This window comes from Cyprinodon variegatus, unplaced genomic scaffold (genome assembly GCF_000732505.1).
Source record: "Cyprinodon variegatus isolate N-32 unplaced genomic scaffold, C_variegatus-1.0 Scaffold2055, whole genome shotgun sequence".
Taxonomy (NCBI): Eukaryota; Metazoa; Chordata; class Actinopteri; order Cyprinodontiformes; family Cyprinodontidae; genus Cyprinodon; species Cyprinodon variegatus.
In genome coordinates, this window is record NW_015152508.1 from 23,201 (window position 1) to 40,311 (window position 17,111).

A 17,111-nucleotide genomic window follows, 5' to 3' on the forward strand; every position below is an offset into this window, starting at 1 on the left:
TTGGAGCTACAGCAGGTGCTTCAAAGGTATTCACCCCTTGGGTTTTGCCAAAGAGGCTGTGCATTTTGTCAGGCTGATGGGCTCTGCAGCTGAGTGCGGATACAAGTAGTTATGCGGAATATGAGCTTAAAAGCATCTTAGATGAGGCAAAGATGCAATTACAAATATTCTGTGTTGTTCAGTGGATTATATTTGTAACCAGATATTTACATACATCCCATAAAAAGCCACATAACCTTTTTTTTTCCCACCTGATGTCCATTAACTGATCAAACTTTCCCTGTTTTAGGTCAGTAATGAAAGCTTTATACTTATAGTTTAAATGTGTTTTGAAGCACTTAATAGGATAGGGTCTATGTAAAATTTGAGATTATCTATTTTGTTAGCAGGTTAAATAGGGATTTGAGATTATATTCTGGCTTCAGATACAGAAAACTCTGATAGGGTAAATGTATGCTTTCTTGTTAATTCAAGCCAGAAAACACCAAAAGTAAAAATAATACTGGTTCTTAGTGACATTTGTCAGCAGTTTCACATTTTGAAAAGATTGTAGTTTTTTCTTTATATGGTAAGTGCTTTATATCCAGGTTGGTAATATACCTCTACACCAATGTTTTTGCCAGAAACAAGAGAAACAAACTCTGAAAAACCTGAGATGTGGGGCAGAAAATATCAGTTTACTCAAACTTTTTATGAAGAAATGAGACAAATTAACTTTTACCTGATAAACTGTTCTGAGATTGATTTTATTTGTATATAAATGGAGGTAAATATTTTAAATATTTTGGAAAAAACAATCAGAACAGGTTACTGGATCTAGTATCTAACCGTATTGCTATAAAATGGGTGTAAATTTGTTCATTTAAAAGTTTACCAAGTCTTCTTACTTAAAAAAAGCAATCTGTTACTCTATATAGGCAGCTTTGTCTGAAATGACTTTATCAGGGGTAAATAATCCTAACCCACCAATCCTAAAATAAAATAAAAATCTTAACGTGTATTACTTGTTCTGATTTAATGCACACAGTGCTTTATTGTATATTTTAGATCAAATTAATTAAATTCTGTTGCATTTTTTAAACTTTTTTTGGGGGTATTTAACTTAAGTGAAACCCCCTTTTCTTCATAATATAAAATCACATTTAAAATTAAAGACATAAACTATTTGACCCATAGAAAGTAGCCATTGATCAACGCAGAAGGCTCAAATATTGGCATTAAATGAAAATAAAAAGGCTTCACTTCCAGCAGGTCTCCACTTCCTCCTTTACTGTGCAGAGCAGAAACTGGGAAGTGAAGTGAAAGTGTAATTTGGGCTTTATTTTATGCGAGGTTTCATGCTAACTCTGGAGAGATCTGAGATTTATCTGTTAATACCACAAGATGAAGCCATTGTTTATCCTAAAGCTCAAAGACAGCCTGGATGAGATCAAATAAAAATCTGTTTTCTTTTTTCCTTTCCATTCTCTTTAGTCTTTCTGTCTTCCATCTTTTTTTCCCATCTCTTTTCTCTCCATACCTAAAATATGTGGAGCATGAGGACTAATGATCAGATTCTCAGTTACTTCCCACCCTTTCTTTGCCTGCAGCGTCATCCAAAATTAGCACACGTGCACACAAACACATGCATGAACACGCGCCTCACATACGCATGCGCACACAGGCATACAGACAAACGTACACAGGAGAGAAGGGGCGGGGCTGCGACAGAGCAATGCAAAAGAAATGTGGTATTTTTTCTATTTTATTTCCTTTTTTCTGGAAAGAAAGTTTAGAAAATATGGATTTGGTTAAAAAAACAACAACAAAAAAGCAGCTTTATCTCTTGTGAAAACTGATTACCTCTAGAAGCTCATTATGTTTTCGGAGCTGCAGCTCCCTCTGCTGGATAGTAGAGGAAATGCATTTCTCTGCACCAGCTGTTAATACACCTGCTAATCTGCTGGTCTTTCTGTTGGAAAAGGTGTTAGTATTCATATATGTGAAAGCTAAGGTAAAACATAAACATTACATTAAATTGTATCTATAATTACGTGAATGTGCAAATAAATGTTTAAATTAATATATAAATGTATATTAGTTAAAGATAGATTATTGTTTTCAGCATTTATTCAGATATTACTTATTCCATGTACTACAGTGAATCGATAAATTATTGAAGTCCGAATCTTAACATTTAACTGGATGGTTAAGCTGCAGACTGATTGGTCTTTCTACAACTTCTAAAGGTAAGTCTAAAAATTTTAATCCTTTAAGAGCATTAATAAAGAATCAATGAATTTCTAAGCAACATAAATACTTCAACACATAATTTCAGCTCATAAAACATTCAACTAGCGGCTTTGATGCTGAATCATTAGTTAAATATACGTAAAATAATCAGTTTGAGCAGGATTTTTATTTGAATGATCAATTTAAGCAGAAACAAAGAAACGAGAATTAAAGAAATGTTTTTTCTCCCTCCTAACAAATCTACGCTAGCAGCTGAATTAACTACTGCACACAGAAGCAGACAGAGATGTAAACAACTTTTATTAGGCGCCACTTGTGGTACAATCTTAAGCGTAAACATATTGTTTTGGAAAAATCAAAAGTCACTGAACCAGCATTAAATAAAACAGCTGATGTTAGTTAGTTTGGGTTTCTGTACAATCATAGAAAAAAAATAGTTTTGGTTGAATTATTTGGCAACAACTTTGACAGGCTGGTGACTAAAAAAAACAAAACAATGAGCCAAACGGATGCGGTGTGCATCCACATTAATGATATTTTCTTTGTAACCAAACATTATCCAGTCGTTAGCTTGTGAAGCTTCATGCAAATCTGGCACCAGGAATCGGGTCATCTTGGTACTTGGCACGTTTATCTACGTTCTTTACAGAGAATCTGTAAAATTCTTAAATCATTCTTTGTCACAAATTTCATCTCTCAAATGTTACAGTCCATCTATGTACACTATTTACAGGATATCTGTGTGCACCTCCCTTTTTTTTTTTTACCTCATTGCTCACAGTGTGCAGTCGCATGATCAACAAGTATCTGGTGAAACTGTCTGAGGCGAGAAAATAAAAACAGACCAGACATCAAGATCATGACAGAGTAAGTAAAATGCATAAACATAAAATATAAATGAAGAACACTTTAAAATTGTCTTTTAAAAGGAGGATAAATATCTTTAAAATACACTTCCCTGTCATTAAAAAGCATTCAGAGACATGCCTTTAAATGGGAAAAGGAACTGCCATATCTGGATGAATATGGATGATGATGCTGGAGCAGCACAGCATTATGCAAACAAATTATCTTTACAAAAAAAAAAACCTTCTCATTAAAACATTTCAAACTTTAGTGTTATTACCTGATGTAAAATGAGAGATTGAACATTCATATTTTATCCATATACACAAAATTTTATTTTCTTTTTTGTTTGGGAGGTTAGGATAAAGGGGGGGGGAAGGAAAACTGGCTTTGGGGGAAAAAAAGAAAATGTAGGATGAGGACACAGCATGATTCCTGAAAAATTCAAAAAAATGAAATTTCTTACTTTTATTTTAGCCTTTTTTCCTATTTCAGGTGTCAGCAGAATGTTATTGTGTTAATCGATTTTCTTTAAATAATCTTTGTGAACCTTTGAAGATTAGCTGCAGCTATCGTGTGTTTTTACATCCAAGCCAAACCTTTAATAGGTCATCAATTACATGTGGAGATGTAGAAATGGGTTATACGTAAAAAAAAAAGTATTTTTTTCCCCCAGTGTTTTATTGTCATTACACTCTCACAAGTACAGTGCAACAAAATTCACTTCCTGCTTTTAACCCGTCCCCTTGGGGAGCAAAGGGCTGCCATTTGCAGCTCCCAGGGAGCAGAGTGTGGGTTAAGAGTCTTGCTCAGGGATCCAGAGTGGCAGACTGTGGGAGTGGGTTTCAAACTCCCAATCTCAGGATTCCAAGCCCAATGCCATAACCACTAGGCCACCACTCCTTAACTCCCCTTCTGCTACACTGCTCTAATGAAACAGGAGTAATAAACCTGATGAGACCTGGAGCAGAAATGACAAGGTCTGCCTAAAAGCTGGCACAATTTGATCCTTTTTTCTTTTCATTTTTGCCTCAAACTGTTTCTAAATTTATAGGAAAACTGAAAGCTCAGTCTTTAAAATCTAAGGGTTTAAAAAATAAAGCTACCCAACACCATCTTTTTGACTTACTGTTCCTCCTTTCCAATAAAAATGATCCTTCTTCAATTCAAACTTCAGACTCCGCGATAACTGATTTCATCCCGGTGGCTGTTCCATATGGAAGAGTGTCCCTCATTAGCAATCATTGTAGCAGCCTTGTTTTTACTTTTTTAATGTTTTTTATGTTTGTCAATTTTAGGAATGGGAAAAAAATCCCTATTATAAGCAAACAGCCTTAAAGCAACTTTAGGTAAAAATCACAAAAATAGGTCTTTTTTTTTTTTTTATTAAGCATCATTTTTATTCAGGGAGGCACAGATCATTTTTAATATCTTCTTCTCTAAAGGATATTTGACATTTATTTTGGCAGTTCAGGGTCATGTTTAAGAAAGACTGCTCCCTTTGTCATATGTTTGCATCCATCCTCTTTTTCTTTCTGGCTTTAAAATAAAAATCTGTTTTTTTTTTTATTATTTATTTCTAACTAATAAATTCCAAACCGTAGGATTTTCAGTCAGTTTCATGAGGAGGATTCCTTCTCCTTTCCATATTCTTTCCTGATCAAAAGAGACTTTTCATGTCCTAAAACGTCATGTTTCACCAAAAATAACTACAGACACCTTCAAACCGGGTGGTTCAGAGAGGCCTGGGGAAACATGGTGCTCCCACAACAGCAGGACGCACACGCCGTAATGAGGTCAGCTCCCACACGGCTGCAAACCGCTCTTCAAACAGATATTGTAGCACGTATCCACTGAGGCTAGTTTCTGAGGGATCAACTTTAAAGTTTACAAAACGGGGATTTGAAAAAGCAAAAGCAGAAACACGTTGTCATATTTAGTGCATTTTATATTGTAGCTTTACATTCAGGCATTTCTTTTTTTTTTTGGCACAGTTCATCCCACATTTTAACGCTGATGATATCCACATTATCACAAACATTTAAGAGAAACAAAAACAGGTTTATGTTCTACCCTGTCTCAAAAACACAGTGGTTTGTTTACTTCAGTCAGAAGATAAGAAATCCAAAAGATGGATGGTTGAAAGTGATGCGTTATTTTAAGGTAGATCAGTCACGCTTTGAGCCTTTTTTTTTTACCCCTCATAAATCTACCTGCAGCACTGATATAAAGGGATTAATTTCAAGGAGAGATCCAGGAGGAAAATGTTGCACAGTGAAAGAGAAAATAGAACCGGAAATAAAAAGATGCACATTTAAATTCAAAATGTTCAAGCTAAAGGATTAGTTACGCGTATCTCAGACTTATTAAATAGATTTGGCACCAAAAAGGTGTAAAACAGCAGTGATTTAATACTGAAGCACATATAGAACTATCCACATTTATTTGTGTCCCTGGTTTGTGTTCAAAGCCTTGAAATCAATACTTTTACTGCTGAGCATTTCTTGAAGAATCTGAAAAGTCATAAAAATCCACAGATAAAATTACTGAAGTTTAAAATATTTGGTCTTATTTTCTACACATATTTTCTTTGTTTCATGCTAGGAACAAAAAGATCAGCGAAAATAAATTTGAACAAATTCCTTAGGTTTACATTTTGATTGTAAAAGATTCTGTTTTCTGTCAGCATTTAGATATATCCTTTTTAGTTTCATAAAAACCTAAAACCAGTTAAGTTTGAAGATTTTCTCCCTCCTTTAATATCCTACATCTGTGCTGATGGATAAACCGGCCTAATGATTTTTCTTAAGTTTGCAATAATTTCCCTGATTATTATTATTCCCTGGCAAGTTTAAGTGAGCAGATGTTTTGACTTTTGAAGGCCAAAAAAAAAGAAAAATTTTCTTAATTTCGAGGAGTTGTTTAGAGTAACTAGTTTGTGAATTTCTATATATAACTTTGCTAAAGTCACAGGTTATTAAAAACAAGTTTTTGTTCAAAAAATTATTCTTAGGCATATCTATAACTTCTTAGATATCTTTTTTTCTGCCACTGCTGAAAACAATACGCTGAAATTAAAGGTTTATTCTACAATTTTCCTCTATGACAGTAAGACAAAGCTGGATTTATCACAAGGCTTCTTAGACACACAGAGACATGAATCTACTTCTTCTTCATCTTCTTAATCCTTCTGCAGGTTAGAGTTTGCTCAGCTACAACAACTGCTGGGTAAAAAACTGCATGCGACTGTTTCCACATGTACAAACTTTTCTGGGGGTTTCCTTTTCGCTTTAAAATGGATCACTTTTTAGATTCTCTGCAGAGATAAATATCTGAATTGATTATTCCCCTTTTATCATGGTTTACACTAACGATATAGCTTTAATGGAAAAAAAACCCTCCCTTTTACAAGATAGTTAAAAACCTGTATTTCTTACATTTTCCTTTTTTTCCTGATAAAACCTCTCAAACCTGCAAGAATACATTTAAATAAATAATATTCAGAATGACACTAACATGCTAACAGCAAAAATCACTGATCCAGCATGAATAGATCCTGTTAGGAATGATTATTATGATTAAACTGCCTGGAGTGGAAATATAATTTTCTTTATGCTGATATGAACTATATAATAATGTCAGCGCCTTTGCTTTAATCATTTATTATCATACAATTTGGGGAAATGACGCTCTAAAGTTGCTCAAAATATAACTTTTTTCTTTTTTTTCTTAATGAGTAAGCGAATAAATCCTTTCTTAAATTGAGGCCCCCCCTCCCGCTTTAACCTTGTCTCTGGGTCATCATTAATAACAAGTCAGACTTGTAGAGAAACTCGGCTTCGCTCCTTGCAGTGAAACATGACTTGCCTTTCTGCCTTACAAATGTCAGACAATCTGTTGGTCCTCATGCAGGCAGTAATTCCACTGAGTGATTCTCAAAGGTCATCCATGTTAGCCTCGGCCGGCCGGCTGCTGTGGGGCGGGCGGGGGGGTGCTCCGGCTCTTTCCCTCTTTGAAACTTCATCATGATGCTACAACTTTAAATGCTTACTTCTGCTGCACATAAATACAGTGTTAAAGTCTATGTGTGTGAGTTTTAGTGTATGCAGACATTCAGTACCCTGTAGCATTGAAAGGTGCGTGTGGGGGGGGGCATGCTCCTGCTGCTGTAGGGTTGAAGCTGTATGTGGCGTACGCCACCGAGGAGCCCACCATTAAACCCGTCATGTAGGACACCGTCATCGTATTTCCTGCAGGAAGATGGAGAAACAGAACAGGAAATTAGTGAGCAGCCATTCCAGGAGAGGAAAGGAGCTTAGATCCAAAATGTTACTGACTCAGCTGGATAATTATAGGGTGGTGGGAATAAAAGGAGAGTAGAAAACATTTTCATATGTCTCAATTTTTGCCACTATCTTTTTAATTGATTTATCATCAGGTCTGGTCTTCAAGAGGTTTGTGCTTTTTAAAAGAGGTGTAAATCTGGACCAATTTTACCAGGGGGGCAACTTAGGGCCAGTGTCTTTTCATGGATTCACAGAGCAAAAGAATAAAACAAAAAACAGCATAATGGTTAATAATTTCAAATAAAATCACCCAATAAAGCCACTCATGGATCTGGAGACTTGGCTCTAATAGATAAAGATTTTTGTCTTTTCTACAGGCATCTTTAAATCCTTGTTAAAGTAAAATTGTAAATATATATTTATTCAATAGACCAATCAGTTACAGTTTCTATGACAATCATATAAAACTGGTTTGGTAATGTGTCTTTAGTAGAGGGGCCAAACTGCGGCCAGTTCCATAGGGGCAATGGCCCCTGCTGGCCCCTATCTAGAACCACCCATGTGCAAACCTGTTTGTTCAGGCAGAGCAGATATTCAAAGAAGGTGCAAAGTGATTTCTGCTTCTAATCAAGCAGATAGTTTGTTCCCTTCATCAGTATGACAATCATACTCTAATCCAGGGGTCTTCAATGTTTTCCAGGCCAAGGAGCCCAAAACTGATGGTGAGATGGAGCGGGGACCCCCTAATTATATATATTGTATGAAATTGTGTTATATCAAACTGGTCCTATAGTCACTCTATTACAGAAGGTGTAATGCAATGAACGTAATTTCGCCCTGGGATTATTAAAGTATTTCTGATTCCTCGTTGATGGGACAGGTGTTTTAAATAAAACGGTGCTTGAAAAAGCTCCTGTATGTCACTGACTGCATTGAAGATTGAAATACATCTTCTGCCTCCATTATCTGTTTACTACAGTGTGTTGAATTCATGTTAATGTGTATTTAAAGACATTTCAATTAATGGAAAAATTTGCACGGGGAATATGGAAAAAAAAAGTGTAATCAACCAAAAACTTTCATGACCCCCATTAAGTACCTCCGCGGCCCCCCTGTTGAAGACCTCCGCTCTAATCACCAAACCAATCAAGTTGAAGAGGATATACAAATGTAAACAATTATCTCCTCAAAAGTGATTTTTCCAAAATGGAAACTAAACTGCAGTCTCAGTTTGTGCATCTTTTCTTTTAGCACTTCTGCAAGTTAGATGCAAACTTGTGCAAAAAAAAAAAAATCTGTGGTCATTATTGCCACAAAGAAGATGTTCTGGACATGAAAACATATTTGGACTGTCAGAAATAGCAATAGTAGAATAATATCCATAAAGAGAAAAATGTCAACAGGTTGGCAGAAATAAATGCAGCAAGACAGCAGATAATATTTTCACAATTAAAATTGTGTCATGTTCCATCCATCCATTTTCTGACATGCTTAATCCCAAGCAGGGTCACAAGGGGGGGCTGGTGCCTATCTCCAGCTGTCTACGGGCGAGAGGCGGGGTACACCCTGGACAGGTCACCAGTCCATCGTAGGGCAACATAGAGACACACAACCATTCATACACACCTTAGGAGAAGCCAATTAACCTAACAGTCATGTTTTTGGACTGTGGGAGGAAGCCGGAGTACCCGGAGAGAACCCACGCATGCTCAGGGAGAACATGCAAACTCCAAGCAGAAAGACCCTGGGCCGGGAATTGAACACAGAACCTTCTTGCTACCCACTCCACAACTGAGCAGCCCAATTGTATCATGTTTATAAACAAAAAGTAGAATATCACAATAGCCTGCAAAGACACATTTTGATGATGGTTCTTGTTTTCTTTAACTTTAGTTGGTAGCACTGTGAGATATGCTATGACTTGCACTGTCAATATTATTTGTAATAATTATTACTCTACATGGCTTAGAACCTCATCTTTCTTTTATGAAGGCTCTGAAGCTGCCAGTAGAACAGCCAATCAGTCTTAACATTTGTGCAGCTATCTTTTTAGATCGCGGCAACACACCCACTTACTAAAGATTGTTGTACATGAAATTTAGTTCCTTTTATTTGGGATCGATCAGGCCCATGTAGAGAACAACCTCAAGCTTTTAATTAAGTTTTTTTGCTGAACAAAGCAGGAATTCAAGGATTTTTTCCCATTAAACAATAATGATGCTGCTGCTACATGAATCACGATTTAATGAAAGGAACTGATGGAGAGGACCCATGTTCCTTCCACTTAATGCTTTATGTGAGCTTTATAAAAAAAATAAAAGATTTCTAGTTCAGGTGAGTTTTAAGTGAGTAATGAGTAGAAGGAGACGTTGGTGTTCCATATTTTAAAGGAAAGCATAAATCTAGACAACCTTTAGTATTTATGGGATGGACAGATCGGGGATTCACATTTTCCCATGAGGACAGTTTGCAAGGTCAAGATCTCCAGTCTGTATCACCTGAACATAATATAATAATCTAATATAATCCAAAATCAAACAATTCTAGTGATTTAACTGATTTGGAGATACTGTCACAACACAACGGGAAGTTTTTGTAAATTAATGAACATCAAACTTATTGCTTTCCTTCATGCCACCCTGAGGTTCAGCAGACATTTAAATAGAGACTGACTTCAAAACTTTTAGTTCAGAAAAAAACTAACAGAAAATCACATTTAGAGGGGATTTTATGAAGGGTCTGATAAATTTAGAGAATTATTGGCAGAAAGAGTGGAAAACATTGACAGCTTAATAACTGGGATGCCTCAGAGACTCCTTATAAAGACATAAAACCATAAACATAAATGATCTGTACTATTCAAATAACATTAAACTTAACACATCTTTTAATGGCGTTTCAGACGGATAATGAGAACAAATAGACATGTACGACTGTTCCTGTAAAGACGGTTGAAATCATATCCTGTTTAGACAGGAAGGGGAAGTTATTTTCTTCATTAGCCCATCAAGTCAACGCTTTAAATGCTGGACTGTTTGCTTTGCTTTGAGTTTTTTTTAAACGAAAAAACAGTTAAAAACCCATCAGTCCTTTTATCTCCTGATGCAGAAGCGGTACCGCTCCATTTTATCTCAGAGATTACTCACAAATCCATATCAGGCAGGCAAAAAAATGCTTCAGGCATTATTATGGGCAATAACAATCTGTCATGTTATCCTCTGAAAGAACATTAAATAAGAAGACGTGAGAGACTGAACGAGCTGGAAGAGCAGTGCGCAGCTCTAACTGCTCTGGCTAAGGACTGTTAGCCAGTAAATTTGTTTATAATCGCCTCAATCAGTCCTATTCTGAGGGAAAACAAGCAGAGTAATGATCCTCTGGTCATTCATGGTAGATCTGTAGTCATTAAAGACAGAGATTAATAGCATAATCTAAATATCACCACCGCGACTAAAGACCCAAAATGCCTCTTGTTTAAATTAGTGGGTTTTGCAAAAAACAAAGTCTTTAAATTAAGAAAGAATAATCTAAAGACACTTCAGAAACTCAATGATCTGCTTAGCGCCTCTAAGTCAGCTCAATCTTCTTGTTGTTGCAGTAAATACATGAATCGCTGCATCCCTCATGTGTTTGCAGCATTGATGTTTTGTTAAAAATAAACTTGCCGAACTTTGGCTGCTGTATCTGGTCATTCTGCTGTTATCTTCATGGCAGGAAGCCATTTATTTTCCTTCTACATCAGTGCTGTCTTCAGCTGTAGGTAACCTTAGGCACATTTTGGACTATTTCCAATGCCATTTTAGTTAATTTCTTGGAAAACCAGTGCGTGCACTGTTTAATTGATGTCAAAATCCTATTATTATATGATTAGTTTTTTTGCAAACAAAAAAGATGCATAATGGCCTTAAACTGTAACCCTACTTTAAGGTTGAGCACAATAATGCAACCGGATTTTTGTAAAAAAAAAAAAAAAAACAACAACAACAACAAAACAATCCCTCTCTTATTGAATATTTTTTAAGAACAAGATACATCTCATATCAATGATAAAAAAAGAGGTATTTATATTTTTTAATTGGGGTGTGAACACTTATTTAGTTGCACTGATAGGTAAGTAACAGCAGTTTATCACATAGCTTAAAGTACAAAAGTGTAGAAAAAAAAATTAAAGTCAAATTAAATTCAGAAAAGCTTTTAAAATATTTACTGGTTGTGCACTATTGCAAAAAAGATAAAATAACCTTACCTTTACTTCCTTATCAATAAATCAAGCTAACACAATAAGGATTTTAAAGGTTTGGATTGGAGCATGCATCTATGCAGGTGTGCAAAACGAATTTTCATTTTAGAAAAACACAGTGAGCAGCAGCTCACACAAACCGAAACATGACACTTTGTGACATTTCTGTTTCCTTTTCTTAGATGGTTTTCTTTCTTTCTGCTGTTGCGAAACAAGTTTTTGTCCTGATCTTGGTGTTGATGACTGGCTTAATTTCTATTTTCATTCACCTGTCTAACAGTTTCACTTTACTGCTCATCTCATATACCTGCTACTGCCTCTATTAAAGCTGCCTGCTACCAGTCATCAGGGCCAGATATTTCTCTCGAGCCAGTGGGAAGCAGCGTTACCTTAGCGTTTCTGATTTCCTGTTCTGCCTCTCAATCAGTGAACCCTCCTGTACCCGTCTGATTTGTTTTTACCTGCCTGCTTCCAGTTATCAGGACAGATAATTCTGGAGCCTTTGATGTGAGAGTGTTTTAGTGTAACTGATCCTGACCCGTTTTGCTTTTGGACCTCTGAGTCTGCCTGTCCCAGTTCTGATCTGTGTGCCTGAATCTGTCTTTGGACTCCTGCTGGATTCTTCTTGTGAACTGAACCTGGATCTGCCTCCTGACTTGAACCTGGTTTATCCTGCCTTCCATCATCTGCTTGGGTCTGATCTGCTGCCAGTTCTGCAGCCTTCAAGGCTTCAGCATCTGGAACTCTCTGTCAGCGTCCACTGTGTCTTATCAGCCAACCAGCTGGAATCAACCTCGTTCTCTGGGCACGGACTGAACTGTAAAACCAGGTTAGAGACTCATGCATTTATGATCATCCTCCATCAGATTATCATGTTCACTAACCTGTGTTTCTCTCCTGTAGAGGTTCCTGAATTTGACACCCTAGCCGCTGCTACTTCAAATCCGCGGATCCCGTTTTAAATAAATGCTTTTTGAATAATACCACTGTCTGTCTTGCCTTGAATACTGGGTCCTCTTTTCTGAGTCATGACAGTTTTAGTGCTGTTGTAAATTCATATCTAATCTGATCTTGAAGATTTTTGGTTTACACTGCTTTAAGATGGTGTATTAGCACAGTAACACTCACCTGCCAGCTCCCTCTGCTCAGGGGGCACTTTCCCTGCAGCCTGGATCATCGGGACAGACCCAAAGTAGCCATTGGTGACTCCCATGAGGAGGGAGAAGAGACACGGCCAGGCAGGGTGGGACAGCATGGGCGCACCCACCGGGTACACGCACAGGACAAACAGAGGGATGAAGACCACCCTCAGACAGGAGAAGAAGAGCAGGCGGCCCCCAGACCAGTCATAGGGAAGTGCCGCAAGTATCTAAGGAGAAAAGGCATTTGATAAAAGGACATTAAATCACGTTTCTGACAATATAAGCTACTGGTCTTCTGCCGACCCTCACATAATCCCAGGAGAAAGCCGAGTAAAACTATTCTGTTTGGTCAATACTGCATCATTAAGGGTTATCTGCTGTTGTATTTGTAGCGTACACAATGCTGCAAATTTTTTTGTGTTTTATATATATCCCGATTTACACTCATTTTTGAAATGCCCGTTATTGTTTGATTTCATAAGACGCTCGCTAACAGTCAGTCCATGCATTTCATGCATCCTCTTCCTCCAGTGGCAGATGAATTAGGAAGTCTAACTGTCTTGCCCAAGTAGCAGGTCAGGATAATCTTTGGATGCAACATGTTTCTCTTCTCTACCACAACAAAAGCACTTGAATATAAAGTTTCCACTTTACAAGACTAGAGGATCATTGCAGTGGTTTCCAAACCTTTCTCTCTGGACCCCCTTTGGTATAAAGAAAGGTAGAATTTGACACACTAAGAGAAACTGTCTGCAATAAAAAGACAGTTTTTCCTCTGCATTCTTTGCCCCCCAAAAAATTTATTGCACAGCAAAAAATATGAATACTGTAAAAAAAAAAAGTTATTGTTCTTTTTATCTGTTAGGAAAGATTTACTTTGATGTAGGATATTGGTGCCAATATGATAGTACAGCATCCTAAAGCGATGTTTAGTCATGTTCAGCGACAACATAAGCAGCTAACTAATGCTAACAACTAAGGAACTACAATTACACATCTGAACTTTATTCATCACATTAGGCACTTGTTGCATGTTGAAACAGAGATGTAATTTTAATTTCAAAAGCATGTATTTGTGAGAAGCTGGTGTAGCATAGCAGCTTCACCCATGCTCGTTACTTTTTTTGTTTTTTAGCGCCTGGGTCTTTGTTGGTCCTTTGTTACCCATGGCTGTTTTTGGCAAGCCATGTAGCCTGAAATCAGAATTTTCTGTCCATTCGATTACCGAGTCACTGACTGACTGGCAATCTACCAACTGATAAGGGAGAAGATTGCATCCGTCAATGCACCTGCTGTTACACGCATGTTATCCATGATGACTACATAGAAACGCAAGAAGAAATAGAAAAACAGCCCAATGATCATGAAGTTCTGTTGTCATCTGAGTGAAATTTCAAACCAAAAAAATAAAATAAAATAAAAATATTTTCAAAACAGATGTCTCTTTATGGCTATTTTAAAAAACTTTCCAAGGCTTGGAATATATATTTTTTTCAAATTCACAAACTTTCCAGGATTTTAAAGACCTCTGGGTATCGAGGATCGGTTGGCACTGGTTCTGACCTTCGAATTCTCCTGCAATCGTCCAAATATTTCATTTTCGATTCCTATTTTCTTTATCTTGGCTGCCGACAGGAAAAAGAAGCTGCCTAAGAAGAAGTCTGTTTGCAACCACCTGTTTGTGAAGCAGCATTTGAAAGTTTGCTTAAAGTTAAATAAAGATTTGACCAGTCGGGCTCTGTGAAAGGAAAATTCATAAGCTTATATTAGCGTTCATAGGACTGATATTTATATACTGGTTAAAAATAACTATGTAATGATGTAACGCAAAGTCCATACAAATTTAGATGTTTAAGGAATTAAATTTCATTGGGAAGTTCAGAGTATTTTATTAAGGGCAGAACTTGGTTATCCAGCTCATTCATAACAGGTGAGATTTTATGATTCTTTTTTTTTTTTGGAATTGAGGTTTGAAAGGAACCAGGATGAAAAAGAAGGAATCAGAACCAGAATCTTTCAAATTACCATTAAAGATTTTTACATTTGTTATAGAAAAGTAAAGAAAACATTTAATAAACCAATTTTTAAATGAAAAAAAAGAAAAAGAAAACCTCTAAGTTGAATCAATTGACTAAATGTGTGAGGAGTAGAAGTGATTCTGGCCTTAATATCTATATAATACCATTATAGCTTCATATAGCTGAAAATTTTGCTGACCTTGCCAACAAAGTCGGACATGTTGAAGGTGGCCATGATGAGGATGGGCAGCCATTCCCCTAAGGTGTTGTTCCGTATCTCGGACTCCAGCCCAGGGAAGAGACACAGAGTGATGCTGTAGGTCACGGCTATGGACAGCATGTAGGCCCAGATCACACGTGACACCACGTAACGGTGCAAGATCATGTCTGTTGGGGGGGAGAGACATGCACATATGCACCAGTAATTAAAAATCTGATGACTCACAGTTGAACTCTGATGCTTTCCAATAAATCCCACCAGGGGATTTATTTGTCAGAGGGTAATTGAACGGTGAGAGAAGAAGATTAAAGCAGGGAGTACCGCGGACACCGGGCCAGCTCTTCCTCATCTTGGCTTTCGGGGCATCGAATCTCACATAAGTACCGCCCACAAAGTCTTCCTGGCCTTCTTCAGCAGAGGCGGGCGCCGCGGTCCCTCCGTTTCCCTGAGGAGACACATTTCATCACCACTTTGCTGTTCATTTCTATATCTAAACACTAGAGGTAGCCAGAGGAAGCATGAAATCAGCTTTTAATGGCAGCGCCTATTAGAGAGGACAGCTGCAAATTCAGGATGATGTAGTGATGTCGGAAAGTCTTTTGACTGGAATACAAATTAGCATAAGAGCAGCACACACACTGATATAGACTGTTTTTAAATCTACACACACAGCCACACAGACGGATCCATTAGCTGATTAAAGAGACATGCATGCCAAAAAGCACTAGTTCTCCTTATTATCCCATAATGCAGAGCTTTCGTCTCCCTCGGCAACCTAATAGAGTCACCACTAGAAACAGCCTTGGGACCCAGATCACACACACAGTACAGTGAGACTGGGGGTTGTCTTTTAGATGCACAGATGGATTCAAAGATAGAAAACCTGAAGAATGGCAGCTCTGTTTGCTGTTTTAAGCACAACGACCAAATGAATTCAGCTGCTCCTAACTCATTTTTGCTCTCTTTTTAAATCTTATCATCCTGACTGCTCTTCTGCTCTCTTGCCCTCTCCTCTCACCTTATCGTCTCATTTCCTTTTAGTCATTTTTCTCCACTCTCCCTCTTTTTCTGTATCTTATGCTAATCAGCCCTTTATTCCTGTTGCACAAAGACAATCTAAGCATCATTTTCCTCCTCCCTGTTTTTCCTTCATCAACCCATGTCACGTTCTGTCCTGCATATCACAATCCCAATAAAGCATCTCTCTCTCCCTCTCTCATCCATTTAAAGGTTTGTCTTTCTGAATGGCAGCCAAGGAAAGCAGACCATGAATAAGTGCATTTTTAAAAGAAGCCAAGACTAACTGCCTGAACCTGCTTGTACATTTATAAAACATCTCCCCACAGAAACCGTCAAGAACGTGATGCGATAATTCAGGTACCTGATATCTCTCTCTGAAATATTTAATTTTTGTTACATTTACTGTAAAAACCGTTTGAGCATTTGAAATGTTGCAGGTGAAAACTAAAGAGAGTATCTACTGCTCCACACACTGAGGAAAATTCAACATCCTTTTAACTTTTTCACAATTTGTCTCACATCTATTCGGACTTTTTTGCAATAGACCAACACTAGAAAGGAAATGCTGCTCCAACTGAAATGAATTGCTCCAAATGGTGACAAGAAATTGAATCCTTTTGATGCAACCTAATTTGTTGCGTTTATAAGTTGAAAACTTAAATAAATTAATTTAAGCAAACTTAATTCAATGTTACCAATTGAAGCTGCTATTAAAGTTGGAGCAGCATTTTATTTTAACAGTGAACAAAAAAATTGGTCATAAATGAAAATTGTGATAAAAGGTATGTTTTTTATTTTTATTTTTTTTTTGTTAAAGCAGAAAAAGAATTCTGAAAAGTGTGGAGCATATGTGTATTCAGGCCGCTTTATTGTGAGATCCGTAGATAAAATCCTGTTCTGCATCTGAGCAATTTGGCTTCCTGTCCTGGGTAGCAAAGCTCAGAACATGGAAACATGGTGCAACCCCCCGACCAATCTTTTTAACAAAGAAAAATCGACTGCAGTAAACCATAATGCAATAATATCTATCTATCTATCTATCTATCTATCTATCTATCTATCTATCTATCTATCTATCTATCTATCTATCTATCTATCTATCTATCT

The 17,111-nt window shown here is 37.1% G+C and overlaps 1 protein-coding gene across 1 annotated transcript in view; it reads right to left on the reverse strand.

Annotated features, from left to right (window-relative positions):
* Window positions 1–6,739: 6,739 nt before the first annotated feature.
* LOC107105090 (equilibrative nucleoside transporter 4-like) overlaps window positions 6,740–17,111 on the reverse strand; it is a 23,944-nt gene continuing 13,572 nt past the window's right edge. Inside the window, exons 5-8 of the mRNA XM_015405208.1 lie at window positions 15,306–15,429; window positions 14,964–15,151; window positions 12,733–12,973; window positions 6,740–7,328 (exon numbers count right to left, since the gene is read on the reverse strand). Coding sequence (XP_015260694.1) covers window positions 7,192–7,328; window positions 12,733–12,973; window positions 14,964–15,151; window positions 15,306–15,429 — 690 coding nt within the window. The 3' untranslated portion in view covers window positions 6,740–7,191. The remainder of the gene's footprint in view (window positions 7,329–12,732; window positions 12,974–14,963; window positions 15,152–15,305; window positions 15,430–17,111) is intronic.